The 25,478-nt window shown below is 45.9% G+C and overlaps 1 protein-coding gene across 1 annotated transcript in view; it reads left to right on the top strand.

The window, feature by feature from the left end:
• The window catches only part of adgrd1 (adhesion G protein-coupled receptor D1), a 324,527-nt gene that overhangs the window by 126,792 nt on the left and 172,257 nt on the right, over positions 1-25,478 (top strand). Inside the window, exon 11 of the mRNA XM_041202315.1 lies at positions 23,985-24,092. Within this exon, the coding sequence (XP_041058249.1) occupies positions 23,985-24,092 (108 nt within the window). The remainder of the gene's footprint in view (positions 1-23,984; positions 24,093-25,478) is intronic.

The raw sequence follows: 25,478 nt of genomic DNA on the forward strand, positions 1-25,478 counted from the left end.
ACATAGGCATGAACAAACACGCAGACACGCGCAGACACACATAGGCATGAACAAACACGTAGACACACATAGGCATGAACAAACATGCAGACACACATAGGCATGAACAAACATGCAGACACACATAGGCATAAACAAACACATAGACACACAAAGGCATGAACAAACATGCAGACACACATAGGCATGAACAAACACGCAGACACACAGGCATGAACAAACATGTAGACACACATAGGCATGAACAAACACGCAGACACACAGGCATGAACAAACACGCAGACACACATAGGCATGAACAAACATGCAGACACACATAGGCATGAACAAACACGCAGACACGAGCAAACACACATAAGCATGAACAAACACACAGACACACATAGGCATGAACAAACACGCAGACACGCACAGACACACTTAGGCATAAACAAACACGCAGGCACACATAGGCATGAACAAACACACAGACACACATAGGCATGAACAAACATGCAAACATGCGCAGACACACATTGGCATGAACAAACACGCAGACACACATAGGCATGAACAAACACGCAGACAACATAGGCATGAACAAACACGCAGACACACATAGGCATGAACAAACACGCAGACACACATAGGCATGAACAAACGCGCAGACACACATAGGCATGAACAAACACACAGACACACATAGGCATGAACAACCACGCAGACACACATAGGCATGAACAAACATGCAGACACACATAGGCATGAACAAACATGCAGACACACATAGGCATGAACAAACACGCAGGCACAAATAGGCATGAACAAACATGCAGGCACACATAGGCAAGAACAAACACGCAGACACACATAGGCATGAACAAACACGCAGGTACACATAGGCATGAACAAACACGCAGACACACATAGGCATGAACAAACACACAGACACGCGCAGACACACATAGGCATGAACAAACACGCAGACACGCGCAGACACACATAGGCATGAACAAACACGCAGACACACGTAGGCATGAACATACACACAGACACCTATAGGCATGAACAAACATGCAGACACACATAGGCATGAACAAACGCTCAGACACACATAGGCATGAACAAACACGCAGACACGCGCAGACACACATAGGCATGAACAAACATGCAGACACACATAGGCATGAACAAACATGCAGACACACATAGGCATGAACAAACATGCAGATACACGTGGGCATGAACAAACACGCAGACACACATAGGCATAAACAAACACGTAGACACACATAGGCATGAACAAACATGCAGATACACGTGGGCATGAACAAACACGCAGACACACAGGCATGAACAAACACGCAGACACACATAGGCATGAACAAACACGCAGACACACATAGGCATGAACAAACATGCAGACACACATAGGCATGAACAAACACGCAGACATGTGCAGACACACATAGGCATGAACAAACACACAGACACACATAGGCATGAACAAACACGCAGACATGCGCAGACTAACATAGGCATGAACAAACACGCAGACACACATAGGCATGAACAAACACTTAGACACACATAGGCATGAACAAACACGCAGACACACATAGGCATGAACAAACACGTAGACACACATAGGCATGAACAAACACGCAGACACGCGCAGACACACATAGGCATCAACAAACATGCAGACACACATAGGCATAAACAAACATGCAGACAAGCATAGGCATGAACAAACACGCAGACACACATAGGCATAAACAAACATGCAGACACACATAGGCATGAACAAACACGCAGAAACGCGCAGACACACATAGGCATGAACAAACACGCAGACACGTGCAGACACACATAGGCATCAACAAACACGCAGACACGCGCAGACACACATAGGCATGAACAAACACGCAGAAACGCGCAGACACACATAGGCATGAACAAACACGCAGACACGTGCAGACACACATAGGCATCAACAAACACGCAGACACACATAGGCATGAACAAACACGCAGACACGCGCAGACACACATAGGCATGAACAAACACGCAGAAAGGCACAGACACACATAGGCATGAACAAACACGCAGACACACATAGGCATGAACAAACACGCAGACACGTGCAGACACACATAGGCATCAACAAACACGCAGACACGCATAGGCATGAACAAACACGCAGACACGTGCAGACACACATAGGCATCAACAAACACGCAGACACACATAGGCATGAATAAACACGCAGACACGCGCAGACACACATAGGCATGAACAAACACGCAGACACACATAGGCATGAACAAACACGCAGACACACATAGGCATGAACAAACACGTAGACACACATAGGCATGAACAAACACGCAGACACACATAGGCATGAACAAACACGCAGACACACATAGGCATGAACAAACACGTAGACACACATAGGCATGAACAAACACGCAGGCACACGTAGGCATGAACAAACACGTAGACACACATAGGCAGGAACAAACACGCAGACACACATAGGCATGAACAAACACGCAGACACACATAGGCATGAACAAACACGCAGGCACACGTAGGCATGAACAAACATGCAGGCACACAAAGGCATGAACAAACACGCAGGCACACATAGGGATGAACAAACACGCAGACACACATAGGAATGAACAAACACGCAGACATGCACAGACACACATCGGCATAAACAAACACGCAGACACACATAGGCATGAGCAAACACGCAGACACATATAGGCATGAACAAACATGCAGACACACAGAGGCATGAACAAACGCTCAGACACACATAGGCATGAACAAACCCGCGGACACACATAGGCATGAACAAACACGCAGACACACGCAGACACACATAGGCATGAACAAACACGTAGACACACATAGGCATGAACAAACATGCAGACACACATAGGCATGAACAAACATGCAGACACACATAGGCATAAACAAACACATAGACACACAAAGGCATGAACAAACATGCAGACACACATAGGCATGAACAAACACGCAGACACACAGGCATGAACAAACATGCAGACACGCATAGGCATAAACAAACACATAGACACACAAAGGCATGAACAAACATGCAGACACACATAGGCATGAACAAACACGCAGACACACAGGCATGAACAAACACGCAGACACACATAGGCATGAACAAACATGCAGACACACATAGGCATGAACAAACACGCAGACACGCGCAAACACACATAAGCATGAACAAACACACAGACACATATAGGCATGAACAAACACGCAGACACGCACAGACACACATAGGCATAAACAAACACGCAGGCACACATAGGCATGAACAAACACACAGACACACATATGCATGAACAAACATGCAAACATGCGCAGACACACATAGGCATGAACAAACACGCAGACGCACATAGGCATGAACAAACACGCAGACACACATAGGCATGAACAAACACGCAGACACACATAGGCATGAACAAACACGCAGACACACATAGGCATGAACAAACGCGCAGACACACATAGGCATGAACAAACACACAGACACACATAGGCATGAACAACCACGCAGACACACATAGGCATGAACAAACATGCAGACACACATAGGCATGAACAAACATGCAGACACACATAGGCATGAACAAACACGCAGGCACAAATAGGCATGAACAACCACGCAGACACACATAGGCATGAACAAACATGCAGACACACATAGGCATGAACAAACATGCAGACACACATAGGCATGAACAAACATGCAGACACACATAGGCATGAACAAACACGTAGACACACATAGGCATGAACAACCACGCAGACACACATAGGCATGAACAAACATGCAGACACACATAGGCATGAACAAACATGCAGACACACATAGGCATGAACAAACATGCAGACACACATAGGCATGAACAAACATGCAGACACACATAGGCATGAACAAACACTTAGACACACATAGGCATGAACAAACACGCAGACACACATAGGCATGAACAAACACGTAGACACACATAGGCATGAACAAACACGCAGACACGCGCAGACAGACATAGGCATCAACAAACATGCAGACACACATAGGCATAAACAAACATGCAGACAAGCATAGGCATGAACAAACACGCAGACACACATAGGCATAAACAAACATGCAGACACACATAGGCATGAACAAACACGCAGAAACGCGCAGACACACATAGGCATGAACAAACACGCAGACACGTGCAGACACACATAGGCATCAACAAACACGCAGACACGCGCAGACACACATAGGCATGAACAAACACGCAGAAACGCGCAGACACACATAGGCATGAACAAACACGCAGACACACATAGGCATGAACAAACACGCAGACACGTGCAGACACACATAGGCATCAACAAACACGCAGACACGCATAGGCATGAACAAACACGCAGACACGTGCAGACACACATAGGCATCAACAAACACGCAGACACACATAGGCATGAATAAACACGCAGACACGCGCAGACACACATAGGCATGAACAAACACGCAGACACACATAGGCATGAACAAACACGCAGACACACATAGGCATGAACAAACACGGAGACACACATAGGTATGAACAAACACGCAGACACACATAGGCATGAACAAAGACGTAGACACACATAGGCATGAACAAACATGCAGACACACATAGGCATGAACAAACACGCAGACACACATAGGCATGAACAAACACGCAGGCACACGTAGGCATGAACAAACATGCAGGCACACAAAGGCATGAACAAACACGCAGGCACACATAGGCATGAACAAACACGCAGACACACATAGGCATGAACAAACACACAGACACGCGCAGACACACATAGGCATGAACAAACACGCAGACACGCGCAGACACACATAGGCATGAACAAACACGCAGACACACGTAGGCATGAACAAACACACAGGCACCTATAGGCATGAACAAACATGCAGACACACATAGGCATGAACAAACGCTCAGACACACATAGGCATGAACAAACAAGCAGACACGTGCAGACACACATAGGCATGAACAAACATGCAGACACACATAGGCATGAACAAACATGCAGACACACATAGGCATGAACAAACATGCAGATACACGTAGGCATGAACAAACACGCAGACACACATAGGCATAAACAAACACGTAGACACACATAGGCATGAACAAACATGCAGATACACGTGGGCATGAACAAACACGCAGACACACAGGCATGAACAAACACGCAGAGACACATAGGCATGAACAAACACGCAGATATGCGCAGACACACATAGGCATGAACAAACATGCAGACACACATAGGCATGAACAAACACGTAGACATGCGCAGACACACATAGGCATGAACAAACACACAGACACACATAGGCATGAACAAACACGCAGACATGCGCAGACACACATAGGCATGAACAAACACGCAGACACACATAGGCATGAACAAACACTTAGACACACATAGGCATGAACAAACACGTAGGCACACATAGGCATGAACAAACACACAGACACACATAGGCATGAACAAACATGCAAACATGCGCAGACACACATAGGCATGAACAAACACGCAGACACACATAGGCATGAACAAACACGCAGACACACATAGGCATGAACAAACACGCAGACACACATAGGCATGAACAAACATGCAGACACACATAGGCATGAACAAACACGCAGACACACATAGGCATGAACAAACACACAGACACACATAGGCATGAACAACCACGCAGACACACATAGGCATGAACAAACATGCAGAAACACATAGGCATGAACAAACATGCAGACACACATAGGCATGAACAAACACGCAGGCACAAATAGGCATGAACAAACATGCAGGCACACATAGGCAAGAACAAACACGCAGACACACATAGGCATGAACAAACACGCAGGCACACATAGGCATGAACAAACACGCAGACACACATAGGCATGAACAAACACACAGACACGCGCAGACACACATAGGCATGAACAAACACGCAGACACGCGCTGACACACATAGGCATGAACAAACACGCAGACACACGTAGGCATGAACAAACACACAGACACCTATAGGCATGAACAAACATGCAGACACACATAGGCATGAACAAACGCTCAGACACACATAGGCATGAACAAACACGCAGACACGCGCAGACACACATAGGCATGAACAAACATGCAGACACACATAGGCATGAACAAACATGCAGACACACATAGGCATGAACAAACATGCAGATACACGTAGGCATGAACAAACACGCAGACACACATAGGCATAAACAAACACGTAGACACACATAGGCATGAACAAACATGCAGATACACGTGGGCATGAACAAACACGCAGACACACAGGCATGAACAAACACGCAGACACACATAGGCATGAACAAACATGCAGACACACATAGGCATGAACAAACACGCAGACACGCGCAGACACACATAGGCATGAACAAACACGCAGAAACGCACAGACACACATAGGCATGAACAAACACGCAGACACACATAGGCATGAACAAACACGCAGACACGTGCAGACACACATAGGCATCAACAAACACGCAGACACGCATAGGCATGAACAAACACGCAGACACGTGCAGACACACATAGGCATCAACAAACACGCAGACACACATAGGCATGAATAAACACGCAGACACGCGCAGACACACATAGGCATGAACAAACACGCAGACACACATAGGCATGAACAAACACGCAGACACACATAGGCATGAACAAACACGCAGACACACATAGGCATGAACAAACACGTAGACACACATAGGCATGAACAAACACGCAGGCACACGTAGGCATGAACAAACACGTAGACACACATAGGCAGGAACAAACACACAGACACACATAGGCATGAACAAACACGCAGACACACATAGGCATGAACAAACACGCAGGCACACGTAGGCATGAACAAACATGCAGGCACACAAAGGCATGAACAAACACGCAGGCACACATAGGGATGAACAAACACGCAGACACACATAGGAATGAACAAACACGCAGACACGCACAGACACACATCGGCATAAACAAACACGCAGACACACATAGGCATGAGCAAACACGCAGACACATATAGGCATGAACAAACATGCAGACACACAGAGGCATGAACAAACGCTCAGACACACATAGGCATGAACAAACCCGCAGACACACATAGGCATGAACAAACACGCAGACACGCGCAGACACACATAGGCATGAACAAACACGTAGACACACATAGGCATGAACAAACATGCAGACACACATAGGCATGAACAAACATGCAGACACACATAGGCATAAACAAACACATAGACACACAAAGGCATGAACAAACATGCAGACACACATAGGCATGAACAAACACGCAGACACACAGGCATGAACAAACATGCAGACACACATAGGCATAAACAAACACATAGACACACAAAGGCATGAACAAACATGCAGACACACATAGGCATGAACAAACACGCAGACACACAGGCATGAACAAACACGCAGACACACATAGGCATGAACAAACATGCAGACACACATAGGCATGAACAAACACGCAGACACGCGCAAACACACATAAGCATGAACAAACACACAGACACATATAGGCATGAACAAACACGCAGACACGCACAGACACACATAGGCATAAACAAACACGCAGGCACACATAGGCATGAACAAACACACAGACACACATAGGCATGAACAAACATGCAAACATGCGCAGACACACATAGGCATGAACAAACACGCAGACGCACATAGGCATGAACAAACACGCAGACACACATAGGCATGAACAAACACGCAGACACACATAGGCATGAACAAACACACAGACACACATAGGCATGAACAACCACGCAGACACACATAGGCATGAACAAACATGCAGACACACATAGGCATGAACAAACATGCAGACACACATAGGCATGAACAAACACGCAGGCACAAATAGGCATGAACAAACATGCAGGCACACATAGGCAAGAACAAACACGCAGACACACATAGGCATGAACAAACACGCAGGTACACATAGGCATGAACAAACACGCAGACACACATAGGCATGAACAAACACACAGACACGCGCAGACACACATAGGCATGAACAAACACGCAGACACGCGCAGACACACATAGGCATGAACAAACACGCAGACACACGTAGGCATGAACATACACACAGACACCTATAGGCATGAACAAACATGCAGACACACATAGGCATGAACAAACGCTCAGACACACATAGGCATGAACAAACACGCAGACACGCGCAGACACACATAGCCATGAACAAACATGCAGACACACATAGGCATGAACAAACATGCAGACACACATAGGCATGAACAAACATGCAGATACACGTAGGCATGAACAAACACGCAGACACACATAGGCATAAACAAACACGTAGACACACATAGGCATGAACAAACATGCAGATACACGTGGGCATGAACAAACACGCAGACACACAGGCATGAACAAACACGCAGACACACATAGGCATGAACAAACACGCAGACACACATAGGCATGAACAAACATGCAGACACACATAGGCATGAACAAACACGCAGACATGCGCAGACACACATAGGCATGAACAAACACGCAGACACACATAGGCATGAACAAACACTTAGACACACATAGGCATGAACAAACACGCAGACACACATAGGCATGAACAAACACGTAGACACACATAGGCATGAACAAACACGCAGACACGCGCAGACACACATAGGCATCAACAAACATGCAGACACACATAGGCATAAGCAAACATGCAGACAAGCATAGGCATGAACAAACACGCAGACACACATAGGCATAAACAAACATGCAGACACACATAGGCATGAACAAACACGCAGAAACGCGCAGACACACATAGGCATGAACAAACACGCAGACACGTGCAGACACACATAGGCATCAACAAACACGCAGACACGCGCAGACACACATAGGCATGAACAAACACGCAGAAACGCGCAGACACACATAGGCATGAACAAACACGCAGACACACATAGGCATGAACAAACACGCAGACACGTGCAGACACACATAGGCATCAACAAACACGCAGACACGCATAGGCATGAACAAACACGCAGACACGTGCAGACACACATAGGCATCAACAAACACGCAGACACACATAGGCATGAATAAACACGCAGACACGCGCAGACACACATAGGCATGAACAAACACGCAGACACACATAGGCATGAACAAACACGCAGACACACATAGGCATGAACAAACACGGAGACACACATAGGTATGAACAAACACGCAGACACACATAGGCATGAACAAAGACGTAGACACACATAGGCATGAACAAACATGCAGACACACATAGGCATGAACAAACACGCAGACACACATAGGCATGAACAAACACGCAGGCACACGTAGGCATGAACAAACATGCAGGCACACAAAGGCATGAACAAACACGCAGGCACACATAGGCATGAACAAACACGCAGACACACATAGGCATGAACAAACACACAGACACGCACAGACACACATAGGCATGAACAAACACGCAGACACGCACAGACACACATAGGCATGAACAAACACGCAGACACACGTAGGCATGAACAAACACACAGGCACCTATAGGCATGAACAAACATGCAGACACACATAGGCATGAACAAACGCTCAGACACACATAGGCATGAACAAACAAGCAGACACGTGCAGACACACATAGGCATGAACAAACATGCAGACACACATAGGCATGAACAAACATGCAGACACACATAGGCATGAACAAACATGCAGATACACGTAGGCATGAACAAACACGCAGACACACATAGGCATAAACAAACACGTAGACACACATAGGCATGAACAAACATGCAGATACACGTGGGCATGAACAAACACGCAGACACACAGGCATGAACAAACACGCAGACACACATAGGCATGAACAAACACGCAGATATGCGCAGACACACATAGGCATGAACAAACATGCAGACACACATAGGCATGAACAAACACGTAGACATGCGCAGACACACATAGGCATGAACAAACACACAGACACACATAGGCATGAACAAACACGCAGACATGCGCAGACACACATAGGCATGAACAAACACGCAGACACACATAGGCATGAACAAACACTTAGACACACATAGGCATGAACAAACACGCAGGCACACATAGGCATGAACAAACACACAGACACACATAGGCATGAACAAACATGCAAACATGCGCAGACACACATGGGCATGAACAAACACGCAGACACACATAGGCATGAACAAACACGCAGACACACATAGGCATGAACAAACACGCAGACACACATAGGCATGAACAAACATGCAGACACACATAGGCATGAACAAACACGCAGACACACATAGGCATGAACAAACACACAGACACACATAGGCATGAACAACCACGCCGACACACATAGGCATGAACAAACATGCAGACACACATAGGCATGAACAAACACGCAGACACACATAGGCATGAACAAACATGCAGACACACATAGGCATGAACAAACACGCAGGCACACATAGGCATGAACAAACACGCAGACACACATAGGCATGAACAAACACACAGACACGCGCAGAAACACATAGGCATGAACAAACACGCAGACACGCGCTGACACACATAGGCATGAACAAACACGCAGACACACGTAGGCATGAACAAACACACAGACACCTATAGGCATGAACAAACATGCAGACACACATAGGCATGAACAAACGCTCAGACACACATAGGCATGAACAAACACGCAGACACGCGCAGACACACATAGGCATGAACAAACATGCAGACACACATAGGCATGAACAAACATGCAGACACACATAGGCATGAACAAACATGCAGATACACGTAGGCATGAACAAACACGCAGACACACATAGGCATAAACAAACACGTAGACACACATAGGCATGAACAAACATGCAGATACACGTGGGCATGAACAAACACGCAGACACACAGGCATGAACAAACACGCAGACACACATAGGCATGAACAAACACGCAGACACACATAGGCATGAACAAACATGCAGACACACATAGGCATGAACAAACACGCAGACATGTGCAGACACACATAGGCATGAACAAACACACAGACACACATAGGCATGAACAAACACGCAGACATGCGCAGACACACATAGGCATGAACAAACACGCAGACACACATAGGCATGAACAAACACTTAGAAACACATAGGCATGAACAAACACGCAGACACACATAGGCATGAACAAACACGTAGACACACATAGGCATGAACAAACACGCAGACACGCGCAGACACACATAGGCATCAACAAACATGCAGACACACATAGGCATAAACAAACATGCAGACAAGCATAGGCATGAACAAACACGCAGACACACATAGGCATAAACAAACATGCAGACACACATAGGCATGAACAAACACGCAGAAACGCGCAGACACACATAGGCATGAACAAACACGCAGACACGTGCAGACACACATAGGCATCAACAAACACGCAGACACGCGCAGACACACATAGGCATGAACAAACAGGCAGAAACGCGCAGACACACATAGGCATGAACAAACACGCAGACACGTGCAGACACACATAGGCATCAACAAACACGCAGACACGCATACGCATGAACAAACACGCAGACACGTGCAGACACACATAGGCATCAACAAACACGCAGACACACATAGGCATGAATAAACACGCAGACACGCGCAGACACACATAGGCATGAACAAACACGCAGACACACATAGGCATGAACAAACACGCAGACACACATAGGCATGAACAAACACGGAGACACACATAGGTATGAACAAACACGCAGGCACACATAGGCATGAACAAACACGCAGACACACATAGGCATGAACAAACATGCAGACACACATAGGCATGAACAAACACGCAGGCACACGTAGGCATGAACAAACACGTAGACACACATAGGCATGAACAAACACGCAGACACACATAGGCATGAACAAACACGCAGACACACATAGGCATGAACAAACACGCAGGCACACGTAGGCATGAACAAACATGCAGGCACACAAAGGCATGAACAACCACGCAGGCACACATAGGCATGAACAAACACGCAGACACACATAGGCATGAACAAACACACAGACACGCGCAGACACACATAGGCATGAACAAACACGCAGACACGCGCAGACACACATAGGCATGAACAAACACGCAGACACACGTAGGCATGAACAAACACACAGACACCTATAGGCATGAACAAACATGCAGACACACATAGGCATGAACAAACGCTCAGACACACATAGGCATGAACAAACACGCAGACACGCGCAGACACACATAGGCATGAACAAACATGCAGACACACATAGGCATGAACAAACATGCAGACACACATAGGCATGAACAAACATGCAGATACACGTAGGCATGAACAAACACGCAGACACACATAGGCATAAACAAACACTTAGACACACATAGGCATGAACAAACATGCAGATACACGTGGGCATGAACAAACACGCAGACACACAGGCATGAACAAACACGCAGACACACATAGGCATGAACAAACACGCAGACATGCGCAGACACACATAGGCATGAACAAACATGCAGACACACAGAGGCATGAACAAACACGTAGACATGCGCAGACACACATAGGCATGAACAAACACACAGACACACATAGGCATGAACAAACACGCAGACATGCGCAGACACACATAGGCATGAACAAACACGCAGACACACATAGGCATGAACAAACACTTAGACACACATAGGCATGAACAAACACGCAGACACACATAGGCATGAACAAACACGTATACACACATAGGCATGAACAAACACGCAGACACGCGCAGGCACACATAGGCATCAACAAACATGCACACACACATAGGCATAAACAAACATGCAGACACGCATAGGCATGAACAAACACGCAGACACACATAGGCATAAACAAACATGCAGACACACATAGGCATGAACAAACACGCAGAAACGCGCAGACACACATAGGCATGAACAAACACGCAGACACGTGCAGACACACATAGGCATCAACAAACACGCAGACACGCGCAGACACACATAGGCATGAACAAACACGCAGAAACGCGCAGACACACATAGGCATGAACAAACACGCAGACACACATAGGCATGAACAAACACGCAGACACGTGCAGACACACATAGGCATCAACAAACACGCAGACACGCATAGGCATGAACAAACACGCAGACACGTGCAGACACACATAGGCATCAACAAACACGCAGACACACATAGGCATGAATAAAGACGCAGGCACGCGCAGACACACATAGGCATGAACAAACACGCAGACACACATAGGCATGAACAAACAAGCAGACACACATAGGCATGAACAAACACGGAGACACACATAGGTATGAACAAACACGCAGGCACACATAGGCATGAACAAACACGTAGACACACATAGGCATGAACAAACATGCAGACACACATAGGCATGAACAAACACGCAGGCACACGTAGGCATGAACAAACACGTAGACACACATAGGCATGAACAAACACGCAGACACACATAGGCATGAACAAACACGCAGACACACATAGGCATGAACAAACACGCAGGCACACGTAGGCATGAACAAACATGCAGGCACACAAAGGCATGAACAAACACGCAGGCACACATAGGGATGAACAAACACGCAGACACACATAGGAATGAACAAACACGCAGACACGCACAGACACACATCGGCATAAACAAACACGCAGACACGCGCAGACACACATAGGCATAAACAAACACGCAGACACACATAGGCATGAGCAAACACGCAGACAAATATAGGCATGAACAAACATGCAGACACACAGAGGCATGAACAAACGCTCAGACACACATAGGCATGAACAAACCCGCAGACACACATAGGCATGAACAAACACGCAGACACGCGCAGACACACATAGGCATGAACAAACACGTAGACACACATAGGCATGAACAAACATGCAGACACACATAGGCATGAACAAACATGCAGACACACATAGGCATAAACAAACACATAGACACACATAGGCATGAACAAACATGCAGACACACATAGGCATGAACAAACACGCAGACACATAGGCATGAACAAACACGTAGACACACATAGGCATGAACAAACACGCAGACACACAGGTATGAACAAACATGCAGACACACATAGGCATGAACAAACATGCAGACACACATAGGCATGAACAAACACGCAGACACGCGCAAACACACATAAGCATGAACAAACACACAGACACACGTAGGCATGAACAAACACGCAGACACGCACAGACACACATAGGCATAAACAAACACGCAGGCACACATAGGCATGAACAAACACACAGACACACATAGGCATAACAAATATGCAAACATGCGCAGACACACATTGGCATGAACAAACACGCAGACACACATAGGCATGAACAAACACGCAGACACACATAGGCATGAACAAACACGCAGACACACATAGGCATGAACAAACACGCAGACACACATAGGCATGAACAAACACACAGACACACATAGGCATGAACAAACACGCAGACACACATAGGCATGAACAAACACGCAGACACACATAGGTATGAACAAACACGCAGGCACACATAGGCATGAACAAACACGTAGACACACATAGGCATGAACAAACATGCAGACACACATAGGCATGAATAAACACGCAGACACGCGCAGACACACATAGGCATGAACAAACACGCAGACACACATAGGCATGAACAAACACGCAGACACACATAGGCATGAACAAACACGGAGACACACATAGGTATGAACAAACACGCAGGCACACATAGGCATGAACAAACACGTAGACACACATAGGCATGAACAAACATGCAGACACACATAGGCATGAACAAACACGCAGGCACACGTAGGCATGAACAAACACGTAGACACACATAGGCATGAACAAACACGCAGACACACATAGGCATGAACAAACACGCAGACACACATAGGCATGAACAAACACGCAGGCACACGTAGGCATGAACAAACATGCAGGCACACAAAGGCATGAACAAACACGCAGGCACACATAGGGATGAACAAACACGCAGACACACATAGGAATGATCAAACACGCAGACACGCACAGACACACATCGGCATAAACAAACACGCAGACACGCGCAGACACACATAGGCATAAACAAACACGCATACACACATAGGCATGAGCAAACACGCAGACACACATAGGCATGAACAAACACGCAGACACATATAGGCATGAACAAACATGCAGACACACAGAGGCATGAACAAACGCTCAAACACACATAGGCATGAACAAACCCGCAGACACACATAGGCATGATCAAACACGCAGATACGCGCAGACACACATAGGCATGAACAAACACGTAGACACACATAGGCATGAACAAACATGCAGACACACATAGGCATGAACAAACATGCAGACACACATAGGCATAAACAAACACATAGACACACATAGGCATGAACAAACACGCAGATACGCGCAGACACACATAGGCATGAACAAACACGTAGACACACATAGACATGAACAAACATGCAGACACACATAGGCATGAACAAACACGCAGACACGCGCAAACACACATAAGCATGAACAAACACACAGACACACGTAGGCATGAACAAACACGCAGACACGCACAGACACACATAGGCATAAACAAACACGCAGGCACACATAGGCATGAACAAACACACAGACACACATAGGCATGAACAAACATGCAAACATGCGCAGACACACATTGGCATGAACAAACACGCAGACACACATAGGCATGAACAAACACGCAGACACACATAGGCATGAACAAACACGCAGACACACATAGGCATGAACAAACGCTCAGACACACATAGGCATGAACAAACATGCAGACACGCACAGACACACATAGGCATGAACAAACACGCAGACACGCGCAGACACACATAGGCATGAACAAACATGCAGATACGCGCAGACACACATAAGCATGAACAAACACACAGACACACATAGGCATGAACAAACACGCAGGCACACATAGGCATGAACAAACATGCAGACACTCATAGGCATGAACAAACATGCAGGCACACATAGGCATGAACAAACAGCCAGGCACACATAGGCATGAACAAACATGCAGGCACACATAGGCATGGACAAACGCGCAGACACACATAGGCATGAACAACCACGCAGATACGCGCAGACACACATAGGCATGAACAAACACGCAGATACGCGCAGTCACACATAGGCATGAACAAACTTGCAGACACACATAGGCATGAAAAACACGCAGACACGCGCAGACACACACAGGCATGAACAAACACGCAAGCACAAGTGAACAAGTGAAAACAAGCAGACATAGCCAGGCATGAGCAGACACAGGTGTATGTGCGAACACATTCACATAGACACACACAGATGCACAGACAAAGACACACATAAGGAAAGCGAATGAACTGTAAATTCAATTATGTTGTGCAATATTTATATATATATATTTATATTTATGTATTTATAATTATATTTATATATTTATATTTACATATATTTATATATTTATATATATATATTTATATTTATATATATTTATATTTATATATAAATATTTATATTTATATATTTATAATTATATTTATATATTTATATTTACATATATTTATATATGTATATTTATATTTATATACTTATATATTTGTGTGATAAAGTTAAAATGGTTTCAGTTTCATTCAGGTTGCTTGTGAGCCTTGGTGCCTGTGGGTCTGGATAGACTCCCTAATAAAAGGTCAAGCCTTTTGCGTTTGTTTGTATATGTACATTTTCTAATGAGGTTTTTCACTCCCGAAGTTAAGGAAATGGGTTAAAAAATTATTGATCCTGGACTAAAATAACCACAAAGTAGAAAAACTCTACCTGTTGCCTAGCGACAGTGGTCATCTGACACATTCACAGAGAAAAGACAGAAAAGAGAGCTGAGTATGTGTCAGAGAGAGAGGACAGGAATTTTAAGCTCTCTGTGAAATAAGCCTACAGGGCTGTTGGGACAGTGGCTAACTGAATAACGAGCTATAGGACTCAGTGAAGGGATCAGTTTAGCAGAGGTGCTACTAGAAGACTGAGTTTAGGGAATTCATTTGTTTGCTCTGCAGTTGAAAAGCAGGGTTTAGAATGCAGTTTTTTGGGGGTCTCGGGAGACACATGAGTTGGGTGAGAAGCACCAAGTGAATGTCCAGGAATTCACAGGAAGAAAACTGTTTGCAGCTCTGCCAGTCTCAAACAAGAAGCCTTTGTGTCAAGTTGTGGTAACTGTGCACTGGTTTATGCGTCTGTTAAGATATAGCTGGGATAAAGAAATAGTTGGGATTTCATTCATCGTCTTGTGTTTGTATTGAGGTATTTCCGACCTTTTTGTCTGGTTAGTATTGTTAATTTTTCTTGTTTGATAAATATTTTATTCTTTGTGTTAAAAGTTCATCAGCAGACTCCTGTGAATTTGTTCAGTAACTTTCCTCCATGGTTTCTTAAAAAAAATGTTAGGATCTATCAAGCCAGGTTCTACTCTGGGATCTGACTTGTCCAGTATTAACATCAGCTGGGGTTGTAACATTTGTGTGTGTTTTTACCTCTTATACCCCTTCTGTTCTGTTTCTTTGTAAACACTGCTCTGTTCAGTTCTGGTTAAGGATCCCCACTTTAAACATGTTATGACACAGCAGTTGGTAAAGGCTGAGTTGTTCAAATCCCAGAGGGAAACTTCAGCAACTGTCATAACCTATATTTTCAATTTGTGTGTTTGAGATGCAGCTCTGAATTCAGGAATAAGACCACCGAGCCTCAAGAGGTTTTTATATATTCAACTAAATTAAACATTTATTAATTTAACAACAAATTAAACACATACACAACTACAAATTACTACCATAATAACTTTTAAACAAATCCCCAAATGAATCACTCCCAGGTAAATCTTCACCAAGGCAACAATAACCCATAGACTTTAAACAGACATCAGGCAAAGTACATTTGACCTTACGAATTCAAAATGAGGTTCCTTTCAATTTGGTTCCTTTTTCAGATAGTTACAGGGCTGACTGGCTGGTTAGATGTTAAATGCCTCTGACTCACACACAAACTCCTTTTGGTTTATATGTAGCTTACCTGTTGACTGTACGTTTTCCATTGTTTTACTAGGCTTTTTAAAATATTATCTCTCCTAACAATAATCCTTTCATTCCACCAATTTTATTAGTAATATAAACACATTGCTTGGTATCTCCCAGCTCAATGCAAGATTTTACCCATTCTTTTGAATGGTTTATTCAACAAATGCAACTGTACCCTTTACCTTCCAACTTATGTTTATCTAATTAACATCTCATACTACTATATATCATACTCTACATTAAGCATTCAGTCTAGCTAGCTTTAATCCAATCAAGCCGCACACAGACACAGACCCTACTACAATTCCAATGTAAAAATAATTTCCAATAGCATTATAGACATTAATCACTTCATGATAAACATTAACTCACCAGTTCTCTCTCTACAGATGCTGCCGGATCTGCTGAATGTTTTTAAAGATTTCTGCTTCCATTTCAGGTTTCCAGCAGCTGAGATAGTTTGCTCCCTGTTCAGTTCTGAATCTGATTTTGTTCAGATCTGTCAGAACATTGTCCAGTTATTGTCCTGTGTTAATGCAGAACTGATGTAATTTTGAAGGGGGCGCAGGAGCAGAAAGATCTGGCTGTATATGTGCACAGATCATTGAAGGTGACAGGACAAGTGGAGAGAGCAGTTAATAAAGCGTATAGTATCCTGGGCTTTATTAATAGGGGCATAGAGTACAAGAGCAGGGAGGTTATGCTGAATTTATGTAAGACATTTGTTAGACCTCAGCTGAAATATTGTGTACAGTTCTGGGCATCACATTATAGGCAGGATGTGAACACATTGGAGAGAGTGCAGAAGAGGTTTACAAGAATGATTTCAGGGATGAGAAACTTCAGCTATGAAGATAGATTGGAGAGTTTGAGACTGTTCTCCTTGGAGGGAAGAAGGCTATGAGGAGATTTGATAGAGATGTTCAAAATCATGAGGGGGCTGGACAGAGTAGATAGGGAGAAACTGTTCCCCCTTGTAAAAGGATCAAGAATGAGAGGGCACAGATTTAAAGTGATTTGCAAAAGAAGCTAGTGTGACATGAGAAAAAACTTTTTCACACAGCAAGTGGTTTGGGTCTGGAATGCAATAACTGGAAATGTGGTGGAGGCAGGTTCAATCGAGGCATTCAAGAGGGCATTAGATGATTACTTGAATAGGAACAATGTGCAGGTGTACGAGGAAAAGGCAGAGCAATGGCACTAGGTCATAATGGTCATTTGGAGAGACACGATGTGATTCTGTGATGCAGCATCTCAACTCATTCAGATCGTATTGACTTCATACTGTGTTGTTTTGTTATAAACGGACATTCAAACAGCAGCTGATGAAAATTTCAAATACACCAATTAAATTATAAACTAAATTATACTTAAATCTCATAGCTAAACCTTAGGACTGCTCACTCAATGTTGTAATGTTGAAATTAAGAGAAGGCAGTGGTGTAGTACCCCACTAGTCACAGTCTGCCAATGTGAGAATGACCCGTTTATTCCTACTCTGTTTTCTGCCTGTTAGCTAATCCTTAATCCATGCCAGTGTATTATCTCCTATCCCATGTGTTTTTATTTTGCTAATCAACCTCCTGTGGGAGACTTTATCAAAAGCCTTCTGGAAATTCAAGCATACTATGTCCATCAACTCTCCTTTATCTATTTTGTTAGTAACATCCTCAAAAAACTCCAAGTTTGTCAAACATGATTTCCCATTCGTAAATGCCCAATCAGATCATGATTATCCAAGTGTCCATGTATCACATTCTTTATAATAGATTCTAGCATTTTCCCTACTACTGATGTAAGGCTAACAGGTCTGTAGTTCCCTGTTTTCTCCCTCCCTCCTTTCATAAATAGTGGGGTGACATTTACTACCTTCTAATCTTCAGGAATCATTCCAGAATCTATAGAATTTTGGAAAATGATCACCAATGCATCCACTATCTCTATAGCAACCTCTTCCAACATTCTGGGATGCAGAATATCAGGTCCCAAGGACTTATCAACTTTCAGTCCCATTAATTTCTCCAGTACAATCTCCTGACTTATACTAATTTCCTTCGACCCCTCATTTTCCTTAGACCCTTGGATCTCTAAACCTGGGAGATTTCCTGTATCTTCCTCAGTGAAAACAGACACAAAGTAATAATTTAACTTCTCTGCCAATTCTCTATTCCCCATTAACAGCACCAGGTGTACCTAAAAATGAGGTGTCAACCTGCTGAAGCTGCAACACAGGACTACTTGCATGCCAAACAACATAAGCAGCAAGTGATAGACAGAGCTAAGCAATTCTACAACCAATAGATCAGATCTAAGCTCTGCAGTCCTGCCACATCCAGTGGTGAATGGTGATGGACAATTAAACAACTCACTGGAAGAGGAGGCTCCACAAATATCCCCATCCTCAATGATGGAGGAGCCCAGCACATCAGTGCAAAAGATAAGGCTGAACGTTTGCAAGAATCTTCAGCCAGAAGTGCCGAGTGGATGATCCATCTCAGCCTCCCCGGAGGTCCCCAGCATCACAGATGCCAGTCTTCAGCCAATTCAATTCACTCCAACTGATAACAAGAAGTAGCTAAGGGCACGGGGTACTGCAAAAACTATGGGGCCTGACAATATTCCAGGAATAGTACTGAAGACTTGTGCTCCAGAACTTGCCGCGCCCCTAGCCAAGCTGTACCAGCACAGCTACAACACTGGCATCTACCCGGCTGTGTGGAAAATTGCCCAGGTATGTCCTATGTACAAAAAGCAGGACAAATGCAACCCGGCCAATTATCGCCCCATCAGTCTACTCTTGATCATCAGTAAAGTAATGGAAGGGGTCATCAACAGTGCTATCAAGTGTCACTTACTTGGCAAAACCTGCTCAGTTTGGGTTCTGCCAGGGCTACTCAGCTTCTGACCTCATTACAGCCTTGGTTCAAACATGAACAAAAGAGCTGAACTCCTGAGGTGAGGTGAGAGTGACTGGCCGTGACATCAAGGCAGCATTTGACCGAGTGTGGCATCAAGGAGCCCTAGCAAAACTGGAGTCAATGGGAATCAGGGGGAAAACTCTCCGCTGGTTGGAGTCATACCTAGCACAAAGGAAGATGGTTGTGTTTGTTGGAGGTCAATCATCTCAGTTCTAGCAGGAGCTCCTCAATAGTGTCCTCAGTCCAACCATCTTCAGCTGCTGCTTCATCAATGACCTTCCTTCCATCATAAGGTCGGAAGTGGGGATGTTCACTGATGATTGCACAGGGTTCAGATCCATTCACAACTCCTCAGATACTGAAGCAGTCCATGTCCATGAGCAGCAAGACCTGGACAATATCCAGGTTTGGGCTGACAAGTGGCAAGTAACATTCACACCACACAAGTGCCAGGCAATGACCATCTCCAACAAGAGAGAATCAAACTATCTCCCTTTGATGTTCAATGTCATTATCATCGCTGAATCCCCCAATATCAACATCCTGGGGGTTACCATTGATCTGAAACTGAACTGGACTAGCCATATAAATACTATGGCTGTGATAGCAAGTTATAGTTTGGGAATTCTGTGGTGAGTAACTCAGCTCCTGACTCCCCAAAAGCCACAAGTCAGGAGTGTGATGGAATACTCCCCACTTGCCTGGATGAGTGCAGCTCCCACAACACTGAAGAAGCTCAACACCATCCAGGACAAAGCAGCCCACTTAACTTGCACCCCATCCACAAACATTCATTCCCTCCACCACCGGCGCACAGTAGCAGCAGTGTGTATCATCTACAAAGTGCACTGCAGAAATTCACCAAGGCTCCTTCGATAGCGCCTTCCAAACCCACGACCACTACCATCTAGAAAGAGAAGGGCAGCAGATAACCACTACCTGGAAGTTCCCCTCCAAGTCACTCACCAACCTGACTTGGAAATATATCGCCGTTCCTTCACTGTCGCTGGGTCAAAATCCTGGAACTCTCTCCCTAACAGCACTGTGGGTGTACCTACACCACATGGACTGCAGCGGTTCAAGAAGGCAGCTCACCACCACCTCCTCAAGGGGCAATTGGGTATGGACAATAAATGCTGGCCCAGCCAGTGGAGCCCAGATTCTGTAAATAAAATAAATTACAGCAACCAATTTGAACACAGTGTGATCCCACAAACAGCAGGGACCTGATCATGTGTTTCAGGTGGTATTTGAGGTATCGATATTGGCTGTTTGCTAGGGAGAAATCTCCTCTTCGAATAGTGTCATTAGGATTTACATCCATCTGAGAGGGGAGTCGACATCCGTTTACTGTCTCATCTGAAAGACAGCATCTCTGACAGTACAGCACTCCCTCAGTACTGCACTGGGTGTGTCGGCCTGGATTGTATGCTCAAGTCTCTGGAATGTGGCTCAAAGCCACGACCGTCTGTGAGTGCTACAGTCCAGACAGTTATCGCGTCACTCCCTGCTCCCTCCCTCGTTGTCTTCCCCGGGATGCGTCACTAGCATGAGCGCATCCAACTTGTTCCATGTTGTTCTATGACCGGCCAGAGGCCTGAGAGTGTGGATAGGGAGGAGTCACCCTTCCTGGAGAGGTTGCCAGTTGGTGTGAGATTGAGGCCTCAGTGTGGAATCAGCCATTATTGCAATCGCATGTCCTCATTGGTCCTTGGTGCCAGGTGCATGCACAATCGCCAATAGCGTTGTGAGCTGCCCGCTGCTGGTGGAAAAAGTTAAATTCTGAACAAATTAACAACCTGTTTTCAGGCAGAGAAGGAGCTGATTGCCATAGGATTATATGGCACGGAAGGAGGCCATAAGGCCCATCATGTCTGTGCTGGCCCTTTTGATGGCGCGATCCAATGAGTCATACACCCTTCACCCTTGCTGTCCCCTCATAGTCCTGCAAATGTTCAAGTCTTTATCGCATTCTCTTTAGAAATTTACTACTGAATCTGCTTCCACCGCCCCTTCAGGCAGCGCCTTCCAGATCACAACAACTCACTGTGTACAAAAAAACCTCCTCATCTCCCCATGCCCTGGTCCCTTTACCTTTAATCTGTGGCCTCTAGTTACCGACCTGTCTGCCAGTAGAATTATTAACTTCACTAAACTGTCTGCATAATTTTGAACACCTCTATCCAATCTCCCCTTCACACTCTCTGCTCTGAGGAGAACAATCCCAGCTTCTCCAGTGTCTCCACGTTAACTGAATTCCCTCATCCCTGGTTTCAAAGTTTAATTTGTTTGAAATTATTTTCCAGGCCCAAGGGAAGACGTCTCCAGTCTTTCTGATTCAGTGTCCCATGGGGGCGGGGATTGGAATCAATGCTTTGTTTTCCCTGCATAAGGACTTTACATTAAGGCCTGTCACTGTGAACAAACTCAAACCACCTCTTTACACTTGGAGCCGTTTCATTCATAGTTAATGTCTCGCAGACGATATCGGAATAAATCAGGTGGAATTTACTACCGTTTGTGGAGTTGGAAAGGAATATTAAAATAATTGATTTCTTTCTGTTTATAGATTACTCATTAGTCAAAGTTCCAGAAGGCTCGAGTCTGACTAATTACCGCTTCCCATCTCAAGGAATGAGCTTCATCTTGATTCCTGGAGAAGCTTTCCACAGGAAAAGTAAGTCGTTTCCATCAAAATGTTCTGTTAAGTTACTTTCACTGACCATTAGTTCAGTTCCTCAGCTGTCATATTTGTGACTGTGACATGGTTTATCTTTTGGGTGATTTCAACCTTACCGATTCGCTCTCACCTGTTTAGCGCCCATCCTGATTTTAACCCTCTAAGCTGAGCTAAGGCGCATGGATGAGTTGTAGAGGGGGCATTTTCAGAGGGTCCCGGGAGGAAAGGGAAAGGGTTTGGTTGGGGGGGAGGGTTGGTGGTTGTGAGACCCGGAGAAGCTCTGCTGTTTCTCCAGGTCTCACGCAGAAAGTTCCACCTTAAGCAGATATCCCTCCTTCCCGGGGAAAAGGACAGGAAGAGGATGTGGGATTGGAAAAGCCAGTCTAAGATGTGACTTTCCATGTGTTGGAACCTGGAGGCCCAGCTCAACGTCCCCAAGTCCCACCTGGAAAATCGGGGCTTCCCTTTGCCACCCCACCACTTCCGAGATGTTCTGGAAAGTCCTTCTCTGTGACTCATCACCTTGCCAGTGAGCTCAGCCATTGTTCCCAGTTTTTGTCTGTTCCAGGCTGGCAGTTGGCTGGTGACATGGGCATTGGATCCAGGCTTTACAGTCAGCCAGGCCCATGCTATCAGAATCAGGCCCCTCACCTACATAACACCCCACCCACCTCACCCACACTCCCCCCCTCACCCTCAACCCCCTCCTCACCCCCAACCCCCTCCTCACCCCCAACCCCACCCTCACCCCCAACCCCCTCCTCACCCCCAACCCCCTCCTCACCCCCAACCCCCTCCTCACCCACACTCCCCACCCTCACCCACACCCACCCTCACCCCCAACCCCCTCCTCACCCCCAACCCCCTCCTCACCCCCAACCCCCTCCTCACCCCCAACCCCCTCCTCACCCACACCCACCCTCACCCCCAACCCCCTCCTCACCCACACTCCCCACCCTCACCCACACTCCCCACCCTCACCCCCAACCCCCTCCTCACCCCCAACCCCCTCCTCACCCCCAACCCCACCCTCACCCCCAACCCCCTCCTCACCCCCAACCCCCTCCTCACCCCCAACCCCCTCCTCACCCACACCCACCCTCACCCCCAACCCCCTCCTCACCCACACTCCCCCCCTCACCCCCAACCCCCTCCTCACCCCCAACCCCCTCCTCACCCACACCCACCCTCACCCCCAACCCCCTCCTCACCCACACCCACCCTCACCCCCAACCCCCTCCTCACCCCCAACCCCCTCCTCACCCACACTCCCCACCCTCACCCACACCCACCCTCACCCCCAACCCCCTCCTCACCCCCAACCCCCTCCTCACCCACACTCCCCACCCTCACCCACACCCACCCTCACCCCCAACCCCCTCC

This window comes from Carcharodon carcharias, chromosome 13, assembly GCF_017639515.1.
Source record: "Carcharodon carcharias isolate sCarCar2 chromosome 13, sCarCar2.pri, whole genome shotgun sequence".
In the NCBI taxonomy this organism is placed as follows: Eukaryota; Metazoa; Chordata; class Chondrichthyes; order Lamniformes; family Lamnidae; genus Carcharodon; species Carcharodon carcharias.